The sequence below is a fragment of the Bos grunniens genome, chromosome 6 (assembly GCF_055505025.1).
Source record: "Bos grunniens cultivar Pamir isolate PY7600 chromosome 6, Bosgru_T2T1.0, whole genome shotgun sequence".
Taxonomy (NCBI): Eukaryota; Metazoa; Chordata; class Mammalia; order Artiodactyla; family Bovidae; genus Bos; species Bos grunniens.
Window position 1 is genome coordinate 14069524 of NC_141170.1, and position 19580 is coordinate 14089103.

The following is a 19580-nucleotide window of genomic DNA, read 5'->3' on the forward strand; positions in this document are numbered from 1 at the left end:
TGGAGCAGTCTCTCAGAGATATCAGAGATGCTGCCTCTTGGGCTGCAGTCCTCGTTTTGCTCCAGATAAAATGTGTAGGTAGCTCTTAGAGAAGGGCCTGGTGCAGAGTTGGCCTCAATGAATGTCTGCTATTATTATTACCACATCCCAGGCACATAGGAACTGAAAATCAAGATATTCTAAGAGAAAAAACCCTGAGACCCATGAGACACAATTTAAATAAGGAGGTCACAGAGGTCTTTTAAAGAATCTATATGGATAAACAACAAGGTCCTTCTGTAGAGCATGGGGAACTATATATAATATCCTGTGATAAACTATAATGGAAAAGAAAAAAAAAAAGACTGACCATCATCAAATGTAATTATATTTGCTATAATTATGCTACTATGAATTTTAAAAATGTTAAAAAATAAAGGAGCCCTAAGAGAGACCTGCGGAGAAGGCAATGGCACCCCACTCTAGTACTCTTGCCTGGAAAATCCCATGGATGGAGGAGCCTGGTAGGCTGCAGTCCATGGGGTCGCTAGGAGTCGGACACGACTGAGCAACTTCACTTTCACTTTTCACTTTCACACATTGGAGAAGGAAATGGCAACCCACTCCAGTGTTCTTGCCTGGAGAATCCCAGGGACGGGGAGCCTGGTGGGCTGCCGTCTATGGGGTCGCACAGAGTCGGACACAACTGATGCGACTTAGCAGCAGCAGCAGCAAGAGAGACCTGAGGGGTGAAGTCATACCTCAGTCGAGTGAAGATGGGGGAAAGGATATTTCTGGAAGAAATAACAGAAAGTATAAAAGGCCCTGTGATGGGAAAAAAGCTGACATGCACAGAGATGTCAATCACAGTGTTATTTATAATAGTGTACCCATGGGCCTTCCCTGTGGCTCAGCTGGTAAAGATTCCCCCTGTAATGTGGGAGACCTGGGTTCAATCCCTGGGTTGGGAAAATCCACTGGAGAAGGGAAAGGCTACCCACTTCAGTATTCTGGCCTGGAGAATTCCATAGACTGTATAGTCCCTGGAGTTGTACACCCAGCTTCTCATTATAAGGAAGAAATAAAAAGCAAAGCCTATAATAGTGTACCCAGCAGATAGTCTGGGTTCTATTTTGCACAAACATATCTTTTGTTCATGGGTTCAGGTGACCTGAGAGTGTCAATTTCTTCCTTCTATAAATACTGGTTAAGAACCTGGTTAAGAACACAGGTTAAGAACCTGTGTCCTCAGTGCTGGGGATACAACACAAATCTTTGCCTTTGCAGAGTGGCATTCCCACCCTGTGGCACTCACAAGATTTAGCAAAAGCAACTGTAAGAAATTGTATTCATGGAAAATCACTGGAATTTCTGCAGTTCATCCATCCTTGCAGATCCTAACCATGAACCAGGCCAGACCATCAGAGAAATATGGCTATAAGCCCCATTGCTTTGATCCTTGAGCCAATGGAGATGGATGAGGCAATGTTGAAGCTGGGGTGGAGTTCAATGGCTGAGATAAGAATCACAGCTTCCTGTTGGGCCCAACACTCGGTAATAAAAGTAGAGTTTCTATCAATCAATTTAAGTTATTCTGCTTCCCTTTCCCTCCTGAATGGTACCACCTATGTCATCCTGGCAGCCACCTATGTCATCCTGACATCTCATATCTCCTGAATCTGTCACTGTTCCCACGCTCAGGACATGGTCTCATCACTTCTGATCTGGTCAAGTACTAGAGCCTCCCATAGGTCTGTACCTTAGGGCTCCTTCAATTCTATCTGACAGGCTGCTCAATTGAGCTTCCTAAATTCCAAATCTAAGCTTCCTTCTGAAACCAAGCAGGACCCTGTGGGGCTCCTGGGCACTGAAACCTTTCAAATAGTTTCTAGTCAGGTAAGGGAGGGGACTGGAGACAAGGGAGGAGCAGTCAAGAAACAAGAGTGCAGCCTCGGGGCAGGGTCCTGGTTCTGCCTCAAGGGATACATATAACAACATCTACGAGCTCTTCTGCAGAACTGAAACTCCCAACTAATGGAAGATGTTCAGTTCAGTCGCTCAGTTGCGTCCGACGCTTTGTGACCCCAGGGACTGCAGCACGCCAGGCTTCCCTGTCCATCACCAACTCCCAGAGCTACTCAGCTCATGTCCATCAAGTCCGTGATGCCATCCAACCGTCTCTGTTGTCCCCTTCTCCTCCTGCCTTCAATCTTTCCTGGCATCAAGGTCTTTTCCAAGGAGTCAGTTCTTCGTATCAGGTGGCCAAAGTATTGGAGTTTCAGCTTCAACATCAGTCCTTCCAATGAATATTCAGGACTGATTTCCTTTAGGACTGATTAGTTGGATCTCCTTGCAGTCCAAGGGACCCTCAAGAGTCCTCTCCAATACCACAGTTCTAAAGCATCAATTCTTTGGTGCTCAGCTTTCTTTATAGTCCAACTCTCATATCCATACATGACTACTGGAAAAACCATGGCTTTGACTAGATGGACCTTTGTTGGCAAAGTAATGTCTTTGCTTTTTAATATGCTGTCTAGGTTGGTCATAGCTTTTCTTCCAAGGAGCAAGCATCTTTTAATTTCATGGCTGAAGTCACCATCTGCAAGTGATTTTGGAGGCCAAGAAAATAAAGTCTGTCACTGTTTCCATTGTTTCACCATCTATTTGCCATGAAGTGATGGGACCACATGCCATGATCTTAGTTTTCAGAATGTTGAGTTTTAAGCCAACTTTTTCACTCTCCTCTTTCACTTGCATCAAGAGGCTTTTTAGTTCTTCACTTTCTGCCCTAACGGTGGTTTCATCTGTATATCTGAGGTTATTGATATTTCTCCCAGCAATCTTGAATCCAGCTTGTGCTTCATCCAGCCTGCCATTTTGCATGATGTACTCTGCATATAAGTTAAATAAGCAGGGTGACAATATACAGACTTGACGTACTCCTTTCCCGATTTGGAACCAGTCTGTTGTTCCATGTCCGGTTTGAACTGTTGCTTCTTGACCTGCGAGGCAGGTAAGGTGGTCTGGTATTCCCATCTCTTAAAGAATTTTCCACAGTTTGTTATGATCTACACAGTCAAAGCCTTTGGCATAATCAATAAAGCAGAAGTAGATGTTTTACTAGAACTCTCTTGCTTTTTCTATGACCCAACAGATGTTGACAATTTGATCTCTGGTTCCTCTGCCTTTTCTAAATCCAGCTTGAACATCTGGAAATTCACAGTTCACATACTGTTGAAGCGTGGCTTGGAGAATTTTGAGCCCTACTTTGCTAGAATGCGAGATTAGTGTAATTGTGCAGTATTTTGAACATTTTTTTGGCGTTGCCCTTCTTTGGGGTTGGAATGGAAAGTGACCTTTTCCAGTCCTGTCACCACTGCTGAGTTTTCCAATTTACTGATGTATTGAGTGCAGCACTTTAACAGCATCATGGAAGATGTTAGCATTCTTCATTTCAGAGAAGGTGACAGCTTGATAACCTGCTCATCAAGAGACCACCTGAGGCCAGATTAAAGAAGTGCAGGTCCTGCACACATGCTGATCCTTATCAGCAGTACTGCCCTTAAGGTATAGCTATAAAACTCACCAAATCCCCCCAGGTGGGGACACACAGTTTTTCAGGGCAAGGGCCTGCTGTGTCCTCCTTTGCCTGACAAAGCAATAAAGCTTTGCTTTTCTATTTCACCCAAAACTCTGTCTCTGATTCGGCACTGGTGCACAGAGATTGAGTTTTTGGCATCACTTCTCCTGAAAACTTCAGTGTTCAGGGACACTTCAGTGTTCCCTCATCCTCGGATGAAAGTCAGCTGTCACCCCAGCACACTGCCCTCGTTGAAGAGGTGTTGCTTCCTGGGCGTGCCTCCTCCAGCCCCTGCCCTCTCAATCCTCATGTTCTTGGAGCTCCACACACAGCAGGGCACCCTTGCCTGAATCCTTCACGTTTGAACAAGATGCCTGCCCACCACCTGTAATGTCCCTCCTGTCTTGCACACACCAGATGCTCCCTGTCCCCAGGACTCAGGTTCAGCTGCACCTGCTCTGTGCAGCCTTCCCCAGGTGACGGTGACTTCTGTGCTACCAGAGCATGAAGACAGCACAGGGTGCACTTCTGTGTTTGCTGTGTTTGCCCCCTCTCCAGGTGGGCAAAAAACTGAGCAGGTTAGCGTCAAGAGCAAGGCTGAGACTCTACATCACACAGTCTTGGACTCAATCCCACAACTGCCAATCACTAAACATGTGACCTTGACCTCATTACTTAGTGCTGTAATCTGAATGCTTGTGTTCCCCCAACATGCAGATGTTGAAATCTAACACATGTTCTGAGGATGTAGGTGAGGAAGCTTTGGAAAGGAGCTTAGGGAATGAGGATGGAGCCCCTGGATGAAATTAGTGTCCTTGCAAAAGAGGCCAGACACCCACCCACAGAGCTCCCTCCCCACCTTCCACCCTTCTGACTTCTTCCACCAGCAAGGAGTCTATCATCTGCAACCTGAAGAGGGTCTCCATCAGAACCTGCCCTTGCTGGAGCCCTGATCTTGACTTCCAGCCTCCAGAACTGCGACATATCAATTTTTGTTCTTTATAAGCCACCTAGTCTACAGTATTTTCTGTAGTAGCTCAAATAGATCATAACACTTAAGCCCTCTCAGGTTCAATGTCTTTGTCAGAAAAAAGACAGAAAATAGTAGTATCTACCTCACAGGTTAATAAAACAATTAAATAAGATACATAATACACTTAGCACAGTGCTAAGTAAACACTCCATAAATGTTATAGCAGCCACCAGTCATTATTCACTGGAACCAGCACTGCTAGTCTCTTGTCCTGGCAGACATTACTAATCTATCACAACCCTCAGCTTTGCTGAGCTGGAGAGGACCCACTGAAGCCTTATCACAGCATTCCAAAGAGTCACTACCAATCAACTGCAGATGGTGCCTTAGGATGCCTGTCCAGTCACCCTTCAGATCCTAGCCTTCTGATGCCAGTGCCCGGCACTGAACCTGGCACTTGGTAGGTGTTCACAATGATTATGCAAAAAATAAATGTCAGAATTCCTTATATACCTTTTGCAGCATCTCCCGTCTTCTCTTAATTATTAGTTTTTGGTGGAGTTTTTTCTTTTCCTGCTTCAAGTCATTGTCCAACTTCTGTTTTATAGAAAAAACTTCTGTTTGAGCCCGCTCCAAGAGTACTTGCATCTGATCTTCATCCAAGTAGCCTGCTCTAGATGAAAAAGATGCAGAGTTAGTTGATGCAGTGTCCAAACTCACCTGCAGCTTGAATATGCTGGAGATGAGTGTTTATCTCCATATTAGTTTGGTTTGAATCTGAGAAATCGCCACCATCATAACGGGCAGCTAAGACATTACTAAAATGCAGGAAGGGAAAGATCATCTTTTTTAGAGGCATGTAGAGGACGCTCAATATCACAGGGATATCACCTGTCAGGGAAGAAATTGGGGAAGAGTTTTTGGAGAACGTAACATTCCAGAGGACCACGGTGGAACAAATAGACTCTTCCAGGAGGAAATGATGGACTAGGACCTCCTGGTGACACGAACGGCACAAGCAAAGTCCAAGAGGTCAATCAGGGAAAGCTCAGTGTGAGGGTTAATTCTGTGTATCAGATAGACTGGCCAGGGTGCCCACATCAAAGATCACGCTTGAGTGTCTCTGTGAGGGTGTTTTCTTGTGAGATTAGCATTTGAATGGGTAGGCTCAATAAAGCAGATTGATTCTCCCCATTGTGGGTGGGCATCACCCAGTTCACTCAGGGCCTGAATAGAATAAAAAGTGGAGGAATAAGAAATCCCCCCTTTTTTCCTGCCTTGCTGTTGAACTGGGACATCTCATCTCATCTCCTTCTCTAAGACTGGGATTCCGCCAGTTCTCAGGCCTTTGGCTGAATTACACCACTGGCTTTCCTGTGCCTCCAGCTTACAGATGGAGATCCTGGAACTTTTCAGCCTCCAACTCATGTGAGCCAATTCCTCAAACATATCTTACTGGATCTGTTTTTTCAGATGCTGTCAATATTACCACTACTGTTCCCAGTCTGTTGCATCCCTGGTTGAGGCCCCTGCTTGGCACACAGTAAATTCTCCATGGAAGCTTCCTGAATGAACAGTAGATACACATTTCAGAAATATGTCTGTGCCAACCTATTAAAATAGTATTTAAAAATCAGAGGTAATATACTTCCCTGGAAACTGCTCCCAACAGTACAACCAGCTGTCTGGTGCTTCTGCTCATGGCAAAGAGCTGCTTCTTTCACTAGAGTGAAAATGAATCAGGAATGTCAAGTCAACTGCAGTGACAAATTTATTAGCATCTTTAGGTGGGAAGTGTTCATATAATTTGCACTTTACAGAATCCTCATTAAAGAGGGCAAAGTGAAAGAAAGAAAGTGAAGTCGCTCAGTCGTGTCCAATTCTTTGTGATCCCATGGACTGTTGTCTACCAGGCTTCTCTGTCCATGGGATTTTCCAGGCAAGAGTACTAGAGTGGGTTGCCATTTCCTTTTCCAGGGGATCTTCCTGACCCAGGGATCGAACCCAGGTCTCCTGTATTGCAGGCAGATACTTTACCCTCTGAGCCACCAGGGAAGCCCAAAGAGGGCAAGGGCACTGCAAAGTCCTAATACAATTAGCTAGATAGTAGAACCAATCATAAAACCATGGTTGTCCTAAGAAAATCAACCTTATCATCATGGCCCTATTCATTTTAGAGCTTGTAACCTACAAAGAATAAATTTCATTGTTGACAATCTTGAGTCTCAAAGACTAGCTTAGAAAAAAATGTTGTCAAGGGGCTAGAACCTACAGTGATTAACACCATTTACCTGGCTTCATGGTACCCCAATGTTGCTGAGAAAAAGTACCCAGAATCCAAGATAAGCATCTGTGTGTATATACTTAATTCCAAAGGTCAAGACATGGAAGCAACCTAAATGTCCATTGACAGATGAATGGATAAAGAAGATGTAGTATATACATACATATATACATACACTCACCCATAAACAGAAGGAAATAATGCAGATAATGCCATTTGCAGAAACAAGGATGTAGCTAGAGATTAGCATAGTAAGTGAAGTAAGTCAGAGAAAGACGAATATCATATGACAGTGCTTACATGTGGAATCTTAAAAAAAAAGATACAAATGGACTTATTTACGAAAAGAAAAAGCCTCACAGATATAGAAAATAAAGTTATGATTACCAAAGTGCGGAGGAGAGGAGGGATAAATTAGGAAGTTAGGATAAACATATACATACCACTATATATAAAATAAATAAACAACAAGGACCTACTGTATAACACAGGGAACTATATTTGATATTTTGTAATAACTTATAAAAAAGATTCTGAAAAAGAATATATATACACACGCAGATACACTGATTTATATGTATAACTGAATCCATGTGCTGTACACCTAAAACTAACTCAACACTGTACATCAACTATAATTTAGTTAAAAAAAAACCCAAAACACAAAAAACAAAGGTGAATGCAAGAGCCAGCAGTGTGCTAGAGCTCAAGACGAAGCAGGCTGCCCTTACCACACAGTTCCTCTAAGCCTCCACCACTGATGCCTCAGTGAAATGCTAGGGGTTTGCTTTAAAACGACTCAGGGTCAGGATGAACAGCTACATCAAGACTGGCCACAAGCTGGCACCTACTGAAGTTGATGATGGGAACATATTGGCTCATTGTAAAGTCGTCTCGACTACTATATTTTTAAAATTCTATCATGCAAACAATTCTTCTAACTAGAGAATTCTTAAGAAATAAGTCAAGTAGCCAGTGCATTCAGTGAATGAACAGAAGTAGATGGTCTCTAGGGCTTCCCAGGAAGTGTTAGTGGTTAGGAACCCACCTGCCAATGCAGGAGATTAAGAGATATGGGTTTCATCCCTGGGTCGGGAAGATCCCCTGGAGGACGGCATGGCATACCACTCCAGTACTTTTGCCTGGAGAATCCAATGGACAGAGGAGCCTGGCGGTCGCAAAGGGTCAGATACAACTGAAGTGACTTAGCAGCAGCAGCAGCAGATGGTCTCTATGAGGAATGTTGGAGGAAGGCTGTCTGTCTGCCTTATCTGGGGTGGTTCAGGAGTCTTACCTCTCGTGTTTCTGGATGAGGAGGGTCAGCTGGGCAGACGCAGTGCTCAGCAGGCCTTGCATACGGGTCTCTGATGACTGGATATTCTGGACCAGGTACTCTCTGTGGCCGAATCTTTTACTGAGATGGTATCTCTTACTAGCCTGGAAAAAGTCCATTAACTCTTCGACACTCTCCTGTTTTTAAAAAAAATCGAGAAAACATAACTAATTAAAATTTAGAGAAAATTCTTTCTAGTCATTTAAAATATTACATTTCCTTTCTGAAGAAAATACACAGGAACAAAAGCCCCGAGATGAATACCTTAAATGTCCCAGCCCTGAACAAAGGCTTAGAGAAAAGTACATACTAATAGGAAAGGGAAACTGCTGTATAGCTCAGGAGTTCTGTGATGACCTAGAGGGTTGGGAAGGAGGCTCAAGAGGGAGGGGAATATATATATACACACACACACACTTATAGCTGATTCATATTGCTGTAATAGCAGAAACTAATACAACATTGTAAAGTAACTATCCTCCAATTAAAAATAAATTTAAAACAGAAATTATTTTTTTTAAAAGGGCTTTGAAAAGTGCATTCAAGACCCAGATGGTAAAGTCTTATAAAACAATTCTGCTGCCTTAGGAATGGAATGTACATTTTACTCAGGTGTCCTTCAGCCACATGTGGTCACACCTCTGAAGTTCCCCAAACACACCTCTGAAGTTCCCCAAACACAGCATCACATCAGATGCTGAAGTTCTGGGATATATCACCACTGGCTCTGACCCCAGCACCCTCACATTCAGCAAGGACATGAGATGAGTCTGGTCACAGAGTAGCAAGAAATTCTCAGAATTTGCAAAATGCATAAAAACCCAAGCAAGCACACGAGAGTAATAATAGCCTAGCACACACTGGGTGCTTCTTCTGGGCCTGGCACTGGACCCAGAGTGTTTCTCGTCTTTTCTAACTTAATCCAGGGAGAGGATTCTATTATTCCCATTTCACAGATGAGGAAACTGAGTCCACATCACACAGCTGGTAAACGACTGAGCAAGGCTTTGAACCTCAGCCATCTGATTCCAGGACCTGTGCTCTAGCTCAGTAGTGGTTGTCTCACAAATCCAACTTCAACCAGTAGCACAGTAATTAGATGAGCCATAATTAAACCAGCAGAAATGAGACCTGCAGTAATTAAAACATCAGCCTTAGTGTATTATCTCACTGACTGGCTCTGTTGTCTCTTTTCCAGGTGAAATACTGTTCATGCAATGCGTTACTTGGAGGTTCAATGTCTTCTTCAAAAAGAAACATATGAGGCCCTGGACAGTCCCCTTTCCATACAAAAGCTATAATCTTTCCAGGTCCAACACCTGAGGATTTGCACTCTCCAGACAATGAAGAGTGGAATGGTCAATGGGATGTGTCCAAAGGCCAGCTTCTCCTTAAGAGTTCCTGGCAGCAGGTCAACACAATAGGAACACTGAGATGGTATTTCCATCCTCCACGGAGCTGGATCCCGTGAGTTGGCTGATCTGAGCCCTTATGTCAGGAAGCTCAGAGTCGGGGTCCTCAGATACCAACGTGTCTGTGCCATGGCACTATCACCACAGCTGTTACTTTTCTGTCCCCAGTCTTATGAACAATAACACATGTACTTCTTGACATGGGGAGTCAGACACAGCTCATCATGAGGAGTAAGTAAACGGGCAGCAAAGTCTATTCATCCCTAAGGGATGCGCTAGGGTCTGAATACCTACCCGGGAGTTTACTTATTCTCCTAAAGTTTTAGTGGGAAAAACCAAGAGGAAAAAGGAGAGCCTGGCTAGTTCTCTTCATGCTCAGATGTCCAGTACCTTCAGAGAGGGGTCCTCTCTTCCCAGAAGGCTCACGAGGGCCACTGGTCTCCTCCTGGGATGGCTCTGCTCTGTCACAGCCCTTACTCACAGGGCCTGAGTCAGGACCAGAACTCCGGTGTGTTACTGCACACCAGTGATTTCATTCATTCCCTGGTGGCTCAGACAGAAAAGAATCCGCCTGCAGTGCGGGAGACCTGGGTTCCATCCCTGGGTTGGGAAGATCTCCCTGGAGGAGGGCATGACAACCCACTCCAGTATTCTTGCCTGAAGAATCTCCATGGACAGAGATCCTGGCAGGCTGCAGTCCATGGGGTCACAAAGAGTTGGACATGACTGAGCGACTAAGCATACACATACAGGTGCAGGTTAAAGACCTTAGGCAGGCCTCGTAAAACTACTGACAGTCTCATATAAACTATTAGTTCAGTTCAGTCCCTCAGTCATGTCCGGCTCTTTGAGACCCCATGAATCGCAGCACATCAGGCCTCCCTGTCCATCATCAACTCCTGGAGTTCACTGAGACTCACGTCCATCGAGTCAGTGATGCCATCCAGCCATCTCATCCTCTGTCGTCCCCTTCTCCTCCTGCCCCCAATCCCTCCCAGCATCAGAGTCTTTTCCAGTGAGTCAACTCTTCGCATGAGGTGGCCAAAGTACTGGAGGTTAAGCTTTAGCATCATTCCTACCAAAGAACATCCAGGGCTGATCTCCTTTAGAATGGACTGGTTGGATCTCCTTGCAGTCCAAGGGACTCTCAAGAGTCTTCTCCAACACCACAGTTCAAAAGCATCAATTCTTCGGCGCTCAGCTTTCTTCATAGTCCAACTCTCACATCCATACATGACCACTGGAAAAACCATAGCCTTGACTAGATGGACCTTTTGTAGGCAATGTAATGTCTCTGCTTTTCAATATGCTATCTAGGTTGGTCGTAACTTTTCTTCCAAGGAGTAAGCGTCTTTTATTTTCATGGCTGCAATCACCATCTACAGTGATTTTGGAACCCAAAAAAATAGTCTGGCACTCTTTCCACTGTTTCCCCATCTATTTCCCATGAAGTGATGGGACCAGATGCCACGATCTTTGTTTTCTGAATGTGGAGCTTTAAGCCAACTTTTTCACTCTCCTCTTTCACTTTCATCAAGAGGCTTTTTAGTTCCTCTTCACTTTCTGCCATAAGGGTGGTGTCATCTGCATATCTGAGGTTATTGATATTTCTCCCGGCAATCTTGATTCCAGCTTATGCTTCTTCTAGCCCAGCATTTCTCATGATGTACTCTGTGTTAAATAAGTAGGGTGACAATATACAGCCTTGACATACTCCTTTTCCTATTTGGAACCAGTCTGTTGTTCCATGCCCAGTTCTAACTGTTGCTTCCTGACCTGCATATAGGTTTCTCAAGAGGCAGGTCAGGTGGTCTGGTAGGTTTGGCCAAAAAATTCGTTTGGCTTAAAATGTTACAAAAAAACCTAAATGTACTTTTTGGCCAACCCAGTATTTGCACAGTCATCTAGGAATTCATTCTTTCTGGATTAATGACACTCAAGCTTCCATGCACAAACACCCACAAATTCACCCAAGCCTATGAAGACAGAGATCATAAGCCCTAGGCACACATCACCACACATGTGCACACACACACGTACATATATGCACTCACACATTTCTACTTTTAACTGCTATATATATTAAACCTATATTGTGCCAAGCACTGGCTTTCTGTGAATTTGATTAAATCTGCATCATGCCACTTTTAGTATGGGGACTCTATTACTTCCATTTTACAGATAAGGCAACAGACTCAGAGACACTTGGCAATTTGCTTTAGTTGACAGAGCTGACAGGTGGTGGAGCTAGAATTCGGGTCCAGGTGAGCCTGAGTCCAGGGCCTGTGCTTCAAGCCACCATTTATTTTCCCTGCTTACCGGAAAGTCACCCTCTACATCAAGAGGTGGAAGGAAGATGAGGTTAGTTCACTGGAACCCAGCACAAAAGAAGAGACAGGACTTAACTCGGGGAGAGGAGACATTTAGTGAAACAGTTCAGGAAAATGACTCCTCCATCAGAGGGAGCCTCATTGGAGGCATTACCTGTATTTTAGAGTAATCTTGCAGCAGCATTTTTGCTGCCTCTGGCTTCAGCTCGCCTTTGAAAATAGCACTTTTTATCTGGGTAAAAAAGATATTGTGCAGTTCGTTCCTCTGGAAAATGGCCAGCTGCCTGTGGGCCTTGGCAAGGTCCTCCTCCTGCTGTAGAGCGAGCGACCTCCTCAGGTGTTCCTGCTCCAGGCCGTGCAGGGTCCGCAGGAGGCTGCTGCACTCGATGGCGGACTGCGGAGAAAAGAGGGAATGTGTGGGGGGTGACACACCAGCCGGGTGTGTACAGGCACATGCACGCAACATGTGAGCACACACATGTATATGTGTGTGCAAATGTGTACACACAGCACACATACATGTCCCAACACACACGCACAACGCACATAAATGCACCCGCCAGTGATGTACATATATACATGCACACATATACACACGCATAGCGCACATAAACACACCCAGAAATAATGCATAGACATGCACACACATACATGCACACACACAATACACATGTACACACAGGACACACGCGTGCACCATCAACACACACATGCACAGTGCACATAAATGCACATACATATACACAAAGAAGCACACACATGCATGCACACGTACACACACATACACACTGCACACATGCATGTACCAGCAAACATACACATGCACACACACAGTGCATATAAATGCTCACAGCCACAAACAGTGCACATACATGCACAAAGATACAGCTACACACATACGCACACAGAGCGATACACTTACACACGCACACATGCACATGCAAGCACATGTGTGCACACACGCATGGAACACACACATGTATACACACATACACAGAACCATCTCAAAGAAGAAAATTCATAAGGGTTGAAATCTTCAAATCAAACTGCCTGAAAATAGCCCGCAAAATGGAAACATCAATGGACTGTGCTGTTAGGCCTCTCGAGCTTATTTCCATCATCTTTCATTCTTAACTTAGTTGAAGAGAAAAATACCAGTGATCAGGCCCAAGCTGAGATCATTTGTGTAAAAGGGAGGCAAACAGGAGGTAAGAAGTGGCTTCTGGGATGCCTGCACTTTCTACGGTCCAGAGAGAAGGCAGGGGACACACTTTCACTGAGCTCCTGATGCATCTGCACTCCCATCATCTCAGAGACCCATGCTGCAGGAGGGCATGTTAGTAATCCCACCTGCAGGGGCAGAATTCTAAGAAGACCCCAAGATCCCTGGCCCCTGGTATAGACATCACATGAATCCCCTCCTTTTCAGGGGACATAAACTTTGAAGATGATAAGACTGTCACTCCCACAATCCACAGAAATGCGTTCATCTCCTGCTCCAGTTCAGTTCCCCTGAGGCACAGATGAGAGACTAAAGTCTAAAGCAAAGGACACCCCTTCCCAGGCCTGCCAACCAGCAGAGGTCATGTGAAGTGGCCTGGCATGGGACACACTAGAGTGGTGGGGAGTGGGGCAAGGTGGAGACAGAAAGCCCTGCCTACAGGGCCAGCCAGTCAACCCACCAAGGGAGGCTCTGCAGGACTATGCACTTGGTGTAGCCACATCTTCCCATTTTTTTTTAAAGAGAAGCTGAAAGTCTGGGTTTTTATCCAAATTTTTATATTTTAAACTGGCAACATATGTGCATTTTTAAAGACACATTAATATAATGGTCATTCACCACAACTCCCTACTGAACTTTTCACTAAAATAGACTTTTCAGATAAATGAGGCATGTTTATCCTTTGGCTTCAAATGCCTGAAAAAGCAACCTGCATGGAGGGATTGGAGGACATGGACCAGGACAGGGCACTTCAATCCTGGCTCAAGAATCACAGGCCTGTGGCAGGCTATTCTGGCAACTGCTATTTACCCTGACTCTACACCATCAAGATGGGGAGACAATGAAAACAGTGACAGACTTTATTTTCTTGGGCTCCAAAATCACTGCAGATGGTGACTGCAGCCATGAAATTAAAAGATGCTTGCTTCTTGGGAGAAAAGCTATGACCAACCTAGACAGTATATTAAAAAGCAGAGACTTGACTTTACTGACAAAGATCTGTCTAGTCAAAGCTATGGTTTTTCCAGTAGTCATGTATGGATGTGAGAGTTGGACCATAAAGAAAGCTGAGGGCCAAAGAATTGATGCTTTTGAACTGTGGTGTTGGAGAAGACTTCTGAGAGTCTCTTAGACTGCAAGGAGATCCAACCAGTCTATCCTAAAGGAAATCAGTCCTGAATATTCATTGGAAGGACTGATGCTAAAGGTGAAGCTCCAATACTTTGGCCACCTGATTCAAAGAACTGACTCATTGGAAAAGACCCTGATGCTGGGAAAGATTGAAGGCAAGAGGAGAAGGGGATAACAGAGGATGAGATGGTTGGATGGCACCATCGACTTGATGGATATGAGTTTGAGCAAGCTCTGGGAGTTGGTGATGGACAGGGGAGGAAGCCTGGTGTGCTGTGGTCCATGGGGTCACAAAGAGTCGGACATGACCGAGTGACTGAACTGAATTGAACTATACCTTTAAAAATGTGAAACTGTATCCAGAAATTATGACTGTACTAAATGACACTCCCTGTACTCAATTTAAAAAGCTGGGCAAATTGTAAAAATGTTTTATAGAAGTAAATCCACCAGGGGTTGTTACAGTGTAAGAGTTCTTGCATGTAAGGCAGTTCTTCCTTAAGCATACATATAGAGGAGTTATGAGACCTCAGGGAGCTCAGGGCAGGTGGTGCTGGTGCTGCCTCTTCTCCAAGCAGCTGGGAAGCTGGCAGATCTGGAAAAGAGTCCTGGTACACAGCACATACCCTGAATGGCCAGTGGCTGCTTTCAGGAAGCTGGGCAAGTCACTTCCCCTCTGGGCTTCTGTTTCCCCAGCTCAAACTGAAAAGATTTCACAGGCTGACTGTTTTATGCCATGGGCTTCTTTAAAGTTACACAAAATGATGAATCATGATAAACACCGTATAGAACAGGGCCAACAGTGCCAAGTTCTGGTCTAAGTCCTACACAAGTATTAATATTAACTGTTCTATACGACAGGCGTCATCATTATCCCCAGTTTAAGGATGGGGAAACCAAGACCCAGGGAGCCTGAACAATGCCCCTGGAGGAACAGAGTGAGATCTAAACCTAAGCCACCCGCGCTCAGAGTCCATGGTCAGCACTGACCTCCCAAGAGTCTCTCCTTGGAGAAATGCTTTGAAAACTGTTTGGGATTACATAGGTCTTTCAATGTGAACAGAATTCACTGCTATACTAATTATTGGAATTCCTAAACTTTACTCAAGAAAACTGATACTGCCCATTTCGGTTTTTTTTAAAGCAAATTTTTGGAGGAATAATATGACTGATATATTTTCATGCATTTTTATCTAAAGGTGACTATAATAAATGAACAGATAAGTACAAGGTTGTCAATAGTTTTCTAAGATGGAATGGTTTGAACAGACTGGAAGGGAAATAGCTCTATTACCTTTTGCCGTTCATATGGTATTTTTGGAAGCAGATTGGCTTAAATAAAGAGACTGGTCTCTGCACACGGTGGCCTGGGGGATCCAGAGGGATAGTCCCCTCCCATTGGCCCCTGCATGGATGAAGCAGGAAGACACTGCGTGTCACCCCTTCTCCATGCTCCCAACGGCCAGTGGAAATAATGACCCAACACTTCAAACTGCATCGCCCCGGGCGTCTGTGAGGTGCAATTGCTGGGATGAGCTGCCTGCGTGAATCTTGGTCCAGCCACATGTCCTACAGCATCTGATTCCTTACCTATAAACATGGGATCCTATCAATTTCCACCTCCCTGAGTGAGTGTGAATATTTGAAGAGAAGGTCCAGGTGATGAGCTTAGACCAATTCTTGGCCCACAGTGAATGCTAACTAAGCGTGAGAGCATTTCATGAAATCAGAAACTGTACTGTGATGGTGAGTGGAAACAAGCATGATATACTGTTAGTGAACTGCATAAACTTCACTCTGTAAGAAAATATATTTAAAACAAAGGGCTTATGCTGAAATCCTAGGACAGGAGTGGGGGCCCTTTAACATAGCTATATCTCCAGGCTGAGACACAGTAGAACTCAACAAACAGGCTGAACGAATGTTGGTCTGCTGTTGAGTGGTCAGATGGGTTTCAATTTTTTTTGGAAGGGAGGACTTCTTTTTATGCTGTGGAGCTGGAGTTGGCAAGCATTCAGTAAAGAACAAGATAAATATTTTAGGCTTTGCAGGACACATCGGGTCTCTGCCACATATTCTTTTTTGTTTTGTTTTTATTTTTTGTAATTCTTTAAAAATGAAGAAACCGTTCTCAAGGGTCAGACAAAAGAAGGCCAGGCAGGATTGGACTCTTGGGTCCCAGCTTGCTGATCTCTGCTTTCCAGTCCTTCTCAAGCCTTCTTTATTGAACGCATATTATTTTTATCAAAAAAAAAATTAGAACAAATTTAGGAAATAAGAGAGAGAGAGAGAATGAGGCTGTTTGGGACTGAATCACTAACTGTATATAATGCATTCTTTTTAAGTGCTGAGCTCAAGGAAACACGGTCCTGACCTGTAAAGTCATGGATGGAGATCAGAGAGTGTGGTCAGCTAGGGGAGCCACGGTGAGCTAAACCGTGCCCCCTCCTTAGAAAGATACATCCACCTTCTAACTCCAGCACCTGGTGAATGTGATCGTCCTTGAAAGCAGGGTCTTTGCAGATGTACTTAAAGATCTCGTGAGGTCATCCTAGATTATTTGGGTGAGTCCTATATCAAAAGATGAGTGTCCTTATAAGAGATAGAAGAGAAGGTGACAGCGTCAAGGGGCATGTGAAGACAGAGCTTAAGATTGGAGGGCTGTGGCCACAAGCCAAGGAATGCCTGGAGCCACCAGAAGCTGGAAGAGGCGGGGGTGGGGGGGATTTCTCCCCAAGAGATTTCAGAGCGGGCACGTCCAGCTGACACCGTGATTTTGGACTTCTGGCCTCCAGAACTGTGAGAGAATGAATTTCTGTGAACTGTTCTAAGCCACTATGTCTGTGGCCATTTGTTACAGCAGCTGCAGGAAATTCATACAGGAGCCAAACAGAAGATAAGTCACACTTATTTTCTCATCCCTAAAATGAGATGGGTGTTGAGGTGAAGGGACCCCAGTTGCAGGGGAGTGGGTGGGAGCGAGATAGCGTAAATCACTCCTCTCTTCTTTACTGCCCGGTCCACGGTCTGACCACAGGTGACCATGTGAGAGCCAGGAGGCATCACCCCAAGAGCTCTCCTCACTTCTGGGGAATTCTGTGCACAGCCACCAGTCTGGGGAATGGACGTTAGGAGTCGAGAAGCTTGTTCCTAAGTAGAGGTTAGACTCCCTCCTCCCGCCCGATGGATTAGGATATGTGGGCTCAAGTCACCAGAGCCAACCAGCCATCTCTTTCATGAAGGAAGGAAGAAATCAGGCTGGATTTGGTACACTTGGGGAAAAAACACTGTGGCATGATTCCTTTCAAGATAGCAACTGACACTCTCTAAAAAAATGAGAGCTGGTCTCTGATCAACAGAGGCCAGCCCTGCGAAGGCTGACGGATCAGAACTCCCAGACCCCGCACTGTGCAGGAGAGCCTTCTGTAGCCCAGGCCCAGGGACTCCTTTCCTGCATTACTTTTCCCAGCCACTCGAAGAGGCCGGTGCCCTTGGCCTTGATTCACAGACTTACAGAAGTAATCAGGGCCTTCAGGAGCAGAGGGGAGTCCAGGCTTGTCTGGTTCAGAGCCCGTACTGGAGAGAGAACCATGATCCAGTACAGTGCAATCCAGACAGACACACGTGCACTGACATCACAGCCCCCTGAGCTATGCTTTCCCAGAATGAAGCCTTTCGACTTGCCCCATGGCCCCCCCGGCACTTGAACATTATAACACAGCTGAATGAAGTCACACTTGTTATACGTGAGGATCCTTCATTAGACTATGAACTTCTCAAATGCAAGAACCATGTCTCAATGTTCTCTGCACCTTCACTGCCTAGACAGAAGTGATCAGTAAATCTTTCTAAATGAATTCTGGGTGGTTGGATGGATGGATGGATGGATGGATGTGTAGATGGACAAGTAGATAGAATGGTGGTAGGTGGATGGATGGATAGGTTGGGAGTTGGATGGACAGAAGCATGGATGAGCCGTGAGTGAATAAATGGATGGATGAATGAGTAGATGGGATAGATGGAAGGGTGGCAGGTGGGGAGAATGGATGGATGGATGGATGGATGGATAAAAGGGATGGATGGGTAAATGATGAATCCCTAAGAGGAAGGAGGGAGGCAAAAGAAAGCCTCCCTTTCAAAGCTGCCTTACCCTCTCACTAACACGTTTCAGCACCTCTTCTGCTTCCTCCATGGCTGCCATCTCCCTCTGGTACTGGCTTTCTGTCTTCTTTCTTGTTTCCAGGTCACACTCAGCTGTCAGAGCCACCATCTTCCGATCATACTCCTCTTGAATTTCTTTCTCCAGCAACAGAAACTGCTTTTTGAACACAGCACCCATCCTCCTCTCCACCTGAGGGGAGAGCTGGCCACTGCTGGTCAGATTTTTCAGCAGAAGAGCAATGATATCTTTGCTGATTTGAGTTCGACAAGCTTCCAGATCTGAGTCTGCCCGATTTAGGGTTGCAATTTCCAACCTGGGAAACACAAAGGTCAAGAGAATTCCATTACATCAAATTGCAACAGAAACCAAAGGTCCCTCAGAGCGCTGAGGTTTTCCAATTATGTGTGGGCAAGGTCTTTCTTTTTTCCTTTTCTCTCCTTTTCTCTCCTTTTCTCCTCTTCTACTCCAACCAGTTACAAAACGACGGTGAATAAAGTAGCAGAATCTTACTTAATAAAATTCCAACCATGTTGGAAATGACATGGAATATAACTAATATAAGACATGGTCTTTCTCAACAAGCCATAAATCAACAACATCAACAAGACTACGAGAAAATGGTTAAATATTTGGAGAATTTAAAAATTAAAGTTTACTTCTTTCCAATTAAAAATTAATTTATAGGTGTGCCAACTAAATGTAACGTGGTATCCTGTATGGAATCCTGAAACATAAAAAGGACATGAAAAACTAGGGAAATCTAAATAGAGCTTAATTAATAATAAAGTTATTGGTTCATTATTTTTAACAAATGTGCCGTAGGTATGGAAGATTTTAATAACAGGGGAATCTGCGTACAGGATATGTACAAACTCTCTGTACTATTTTCTCAGTTTTTCTGTAAATCTAAAACTGCTCTAAAAATGAAGTCTACTCAGGAAATATTGTGAGATACTTCACAGGGTCTCAGATTCTGAAACTTGATTGTGACAACTAAAGATACACATATACATGAGCCTGTCTTCAATGTGACTGAATTTTATGGTATCTCAGCTATACCTCTATAAAACTATTAAAAGATACAAAGGACAAAATTAATTTATGTTCACAGTAGAAAAATCTGGAAAATAATAAAAACACACAAAAAGACTTCATTGACTGTAGGTCCACCACC

The 19580-nt window shown here is 44.4% G+C and overlaps 1 protein-coding gene across 3 annotated transcripts in view; it reads right to left on the reverse strand.

The window, feature by feature from the left end:
- Nucleotides 1–19580, reverse strand: part of EVC2 (EvC ciliary complex subunit 2) — a 161911-nt gene that overhangs the window by 56611 nt on the left and 85720 nt on the right. For all 3 annotated transcript variants that reach the window (XR_015165167.1, XM_086404830.1, XM_086404829.1), the window contains exons 10-13: nucleotides 18395–18719; nucleotides 12046–12285; nucleotides 8111–8286; nucleotides 5046–5205 (exon numbers count right to left, since the gene is read on the reverse strand). Coding sequence is in view for 2 of the 3 variants with exons in the window: in XM_086404830.1 (XP_086260956.1) it covers nucleotides 5046–5205; nucleotides 8111–8286; nucleotides 12046–12285; nucleotides 18395–18719 (901 nt within the window). In the remaining variant the exon portion in view is untranslated. The remainder of the gene's footprint in view (nucleotides 1–5045; nucleotides 5206–8110; nucleotides 8287–12045; nucleotides 12286–18394; nucleotides 18720–19580) is intronic.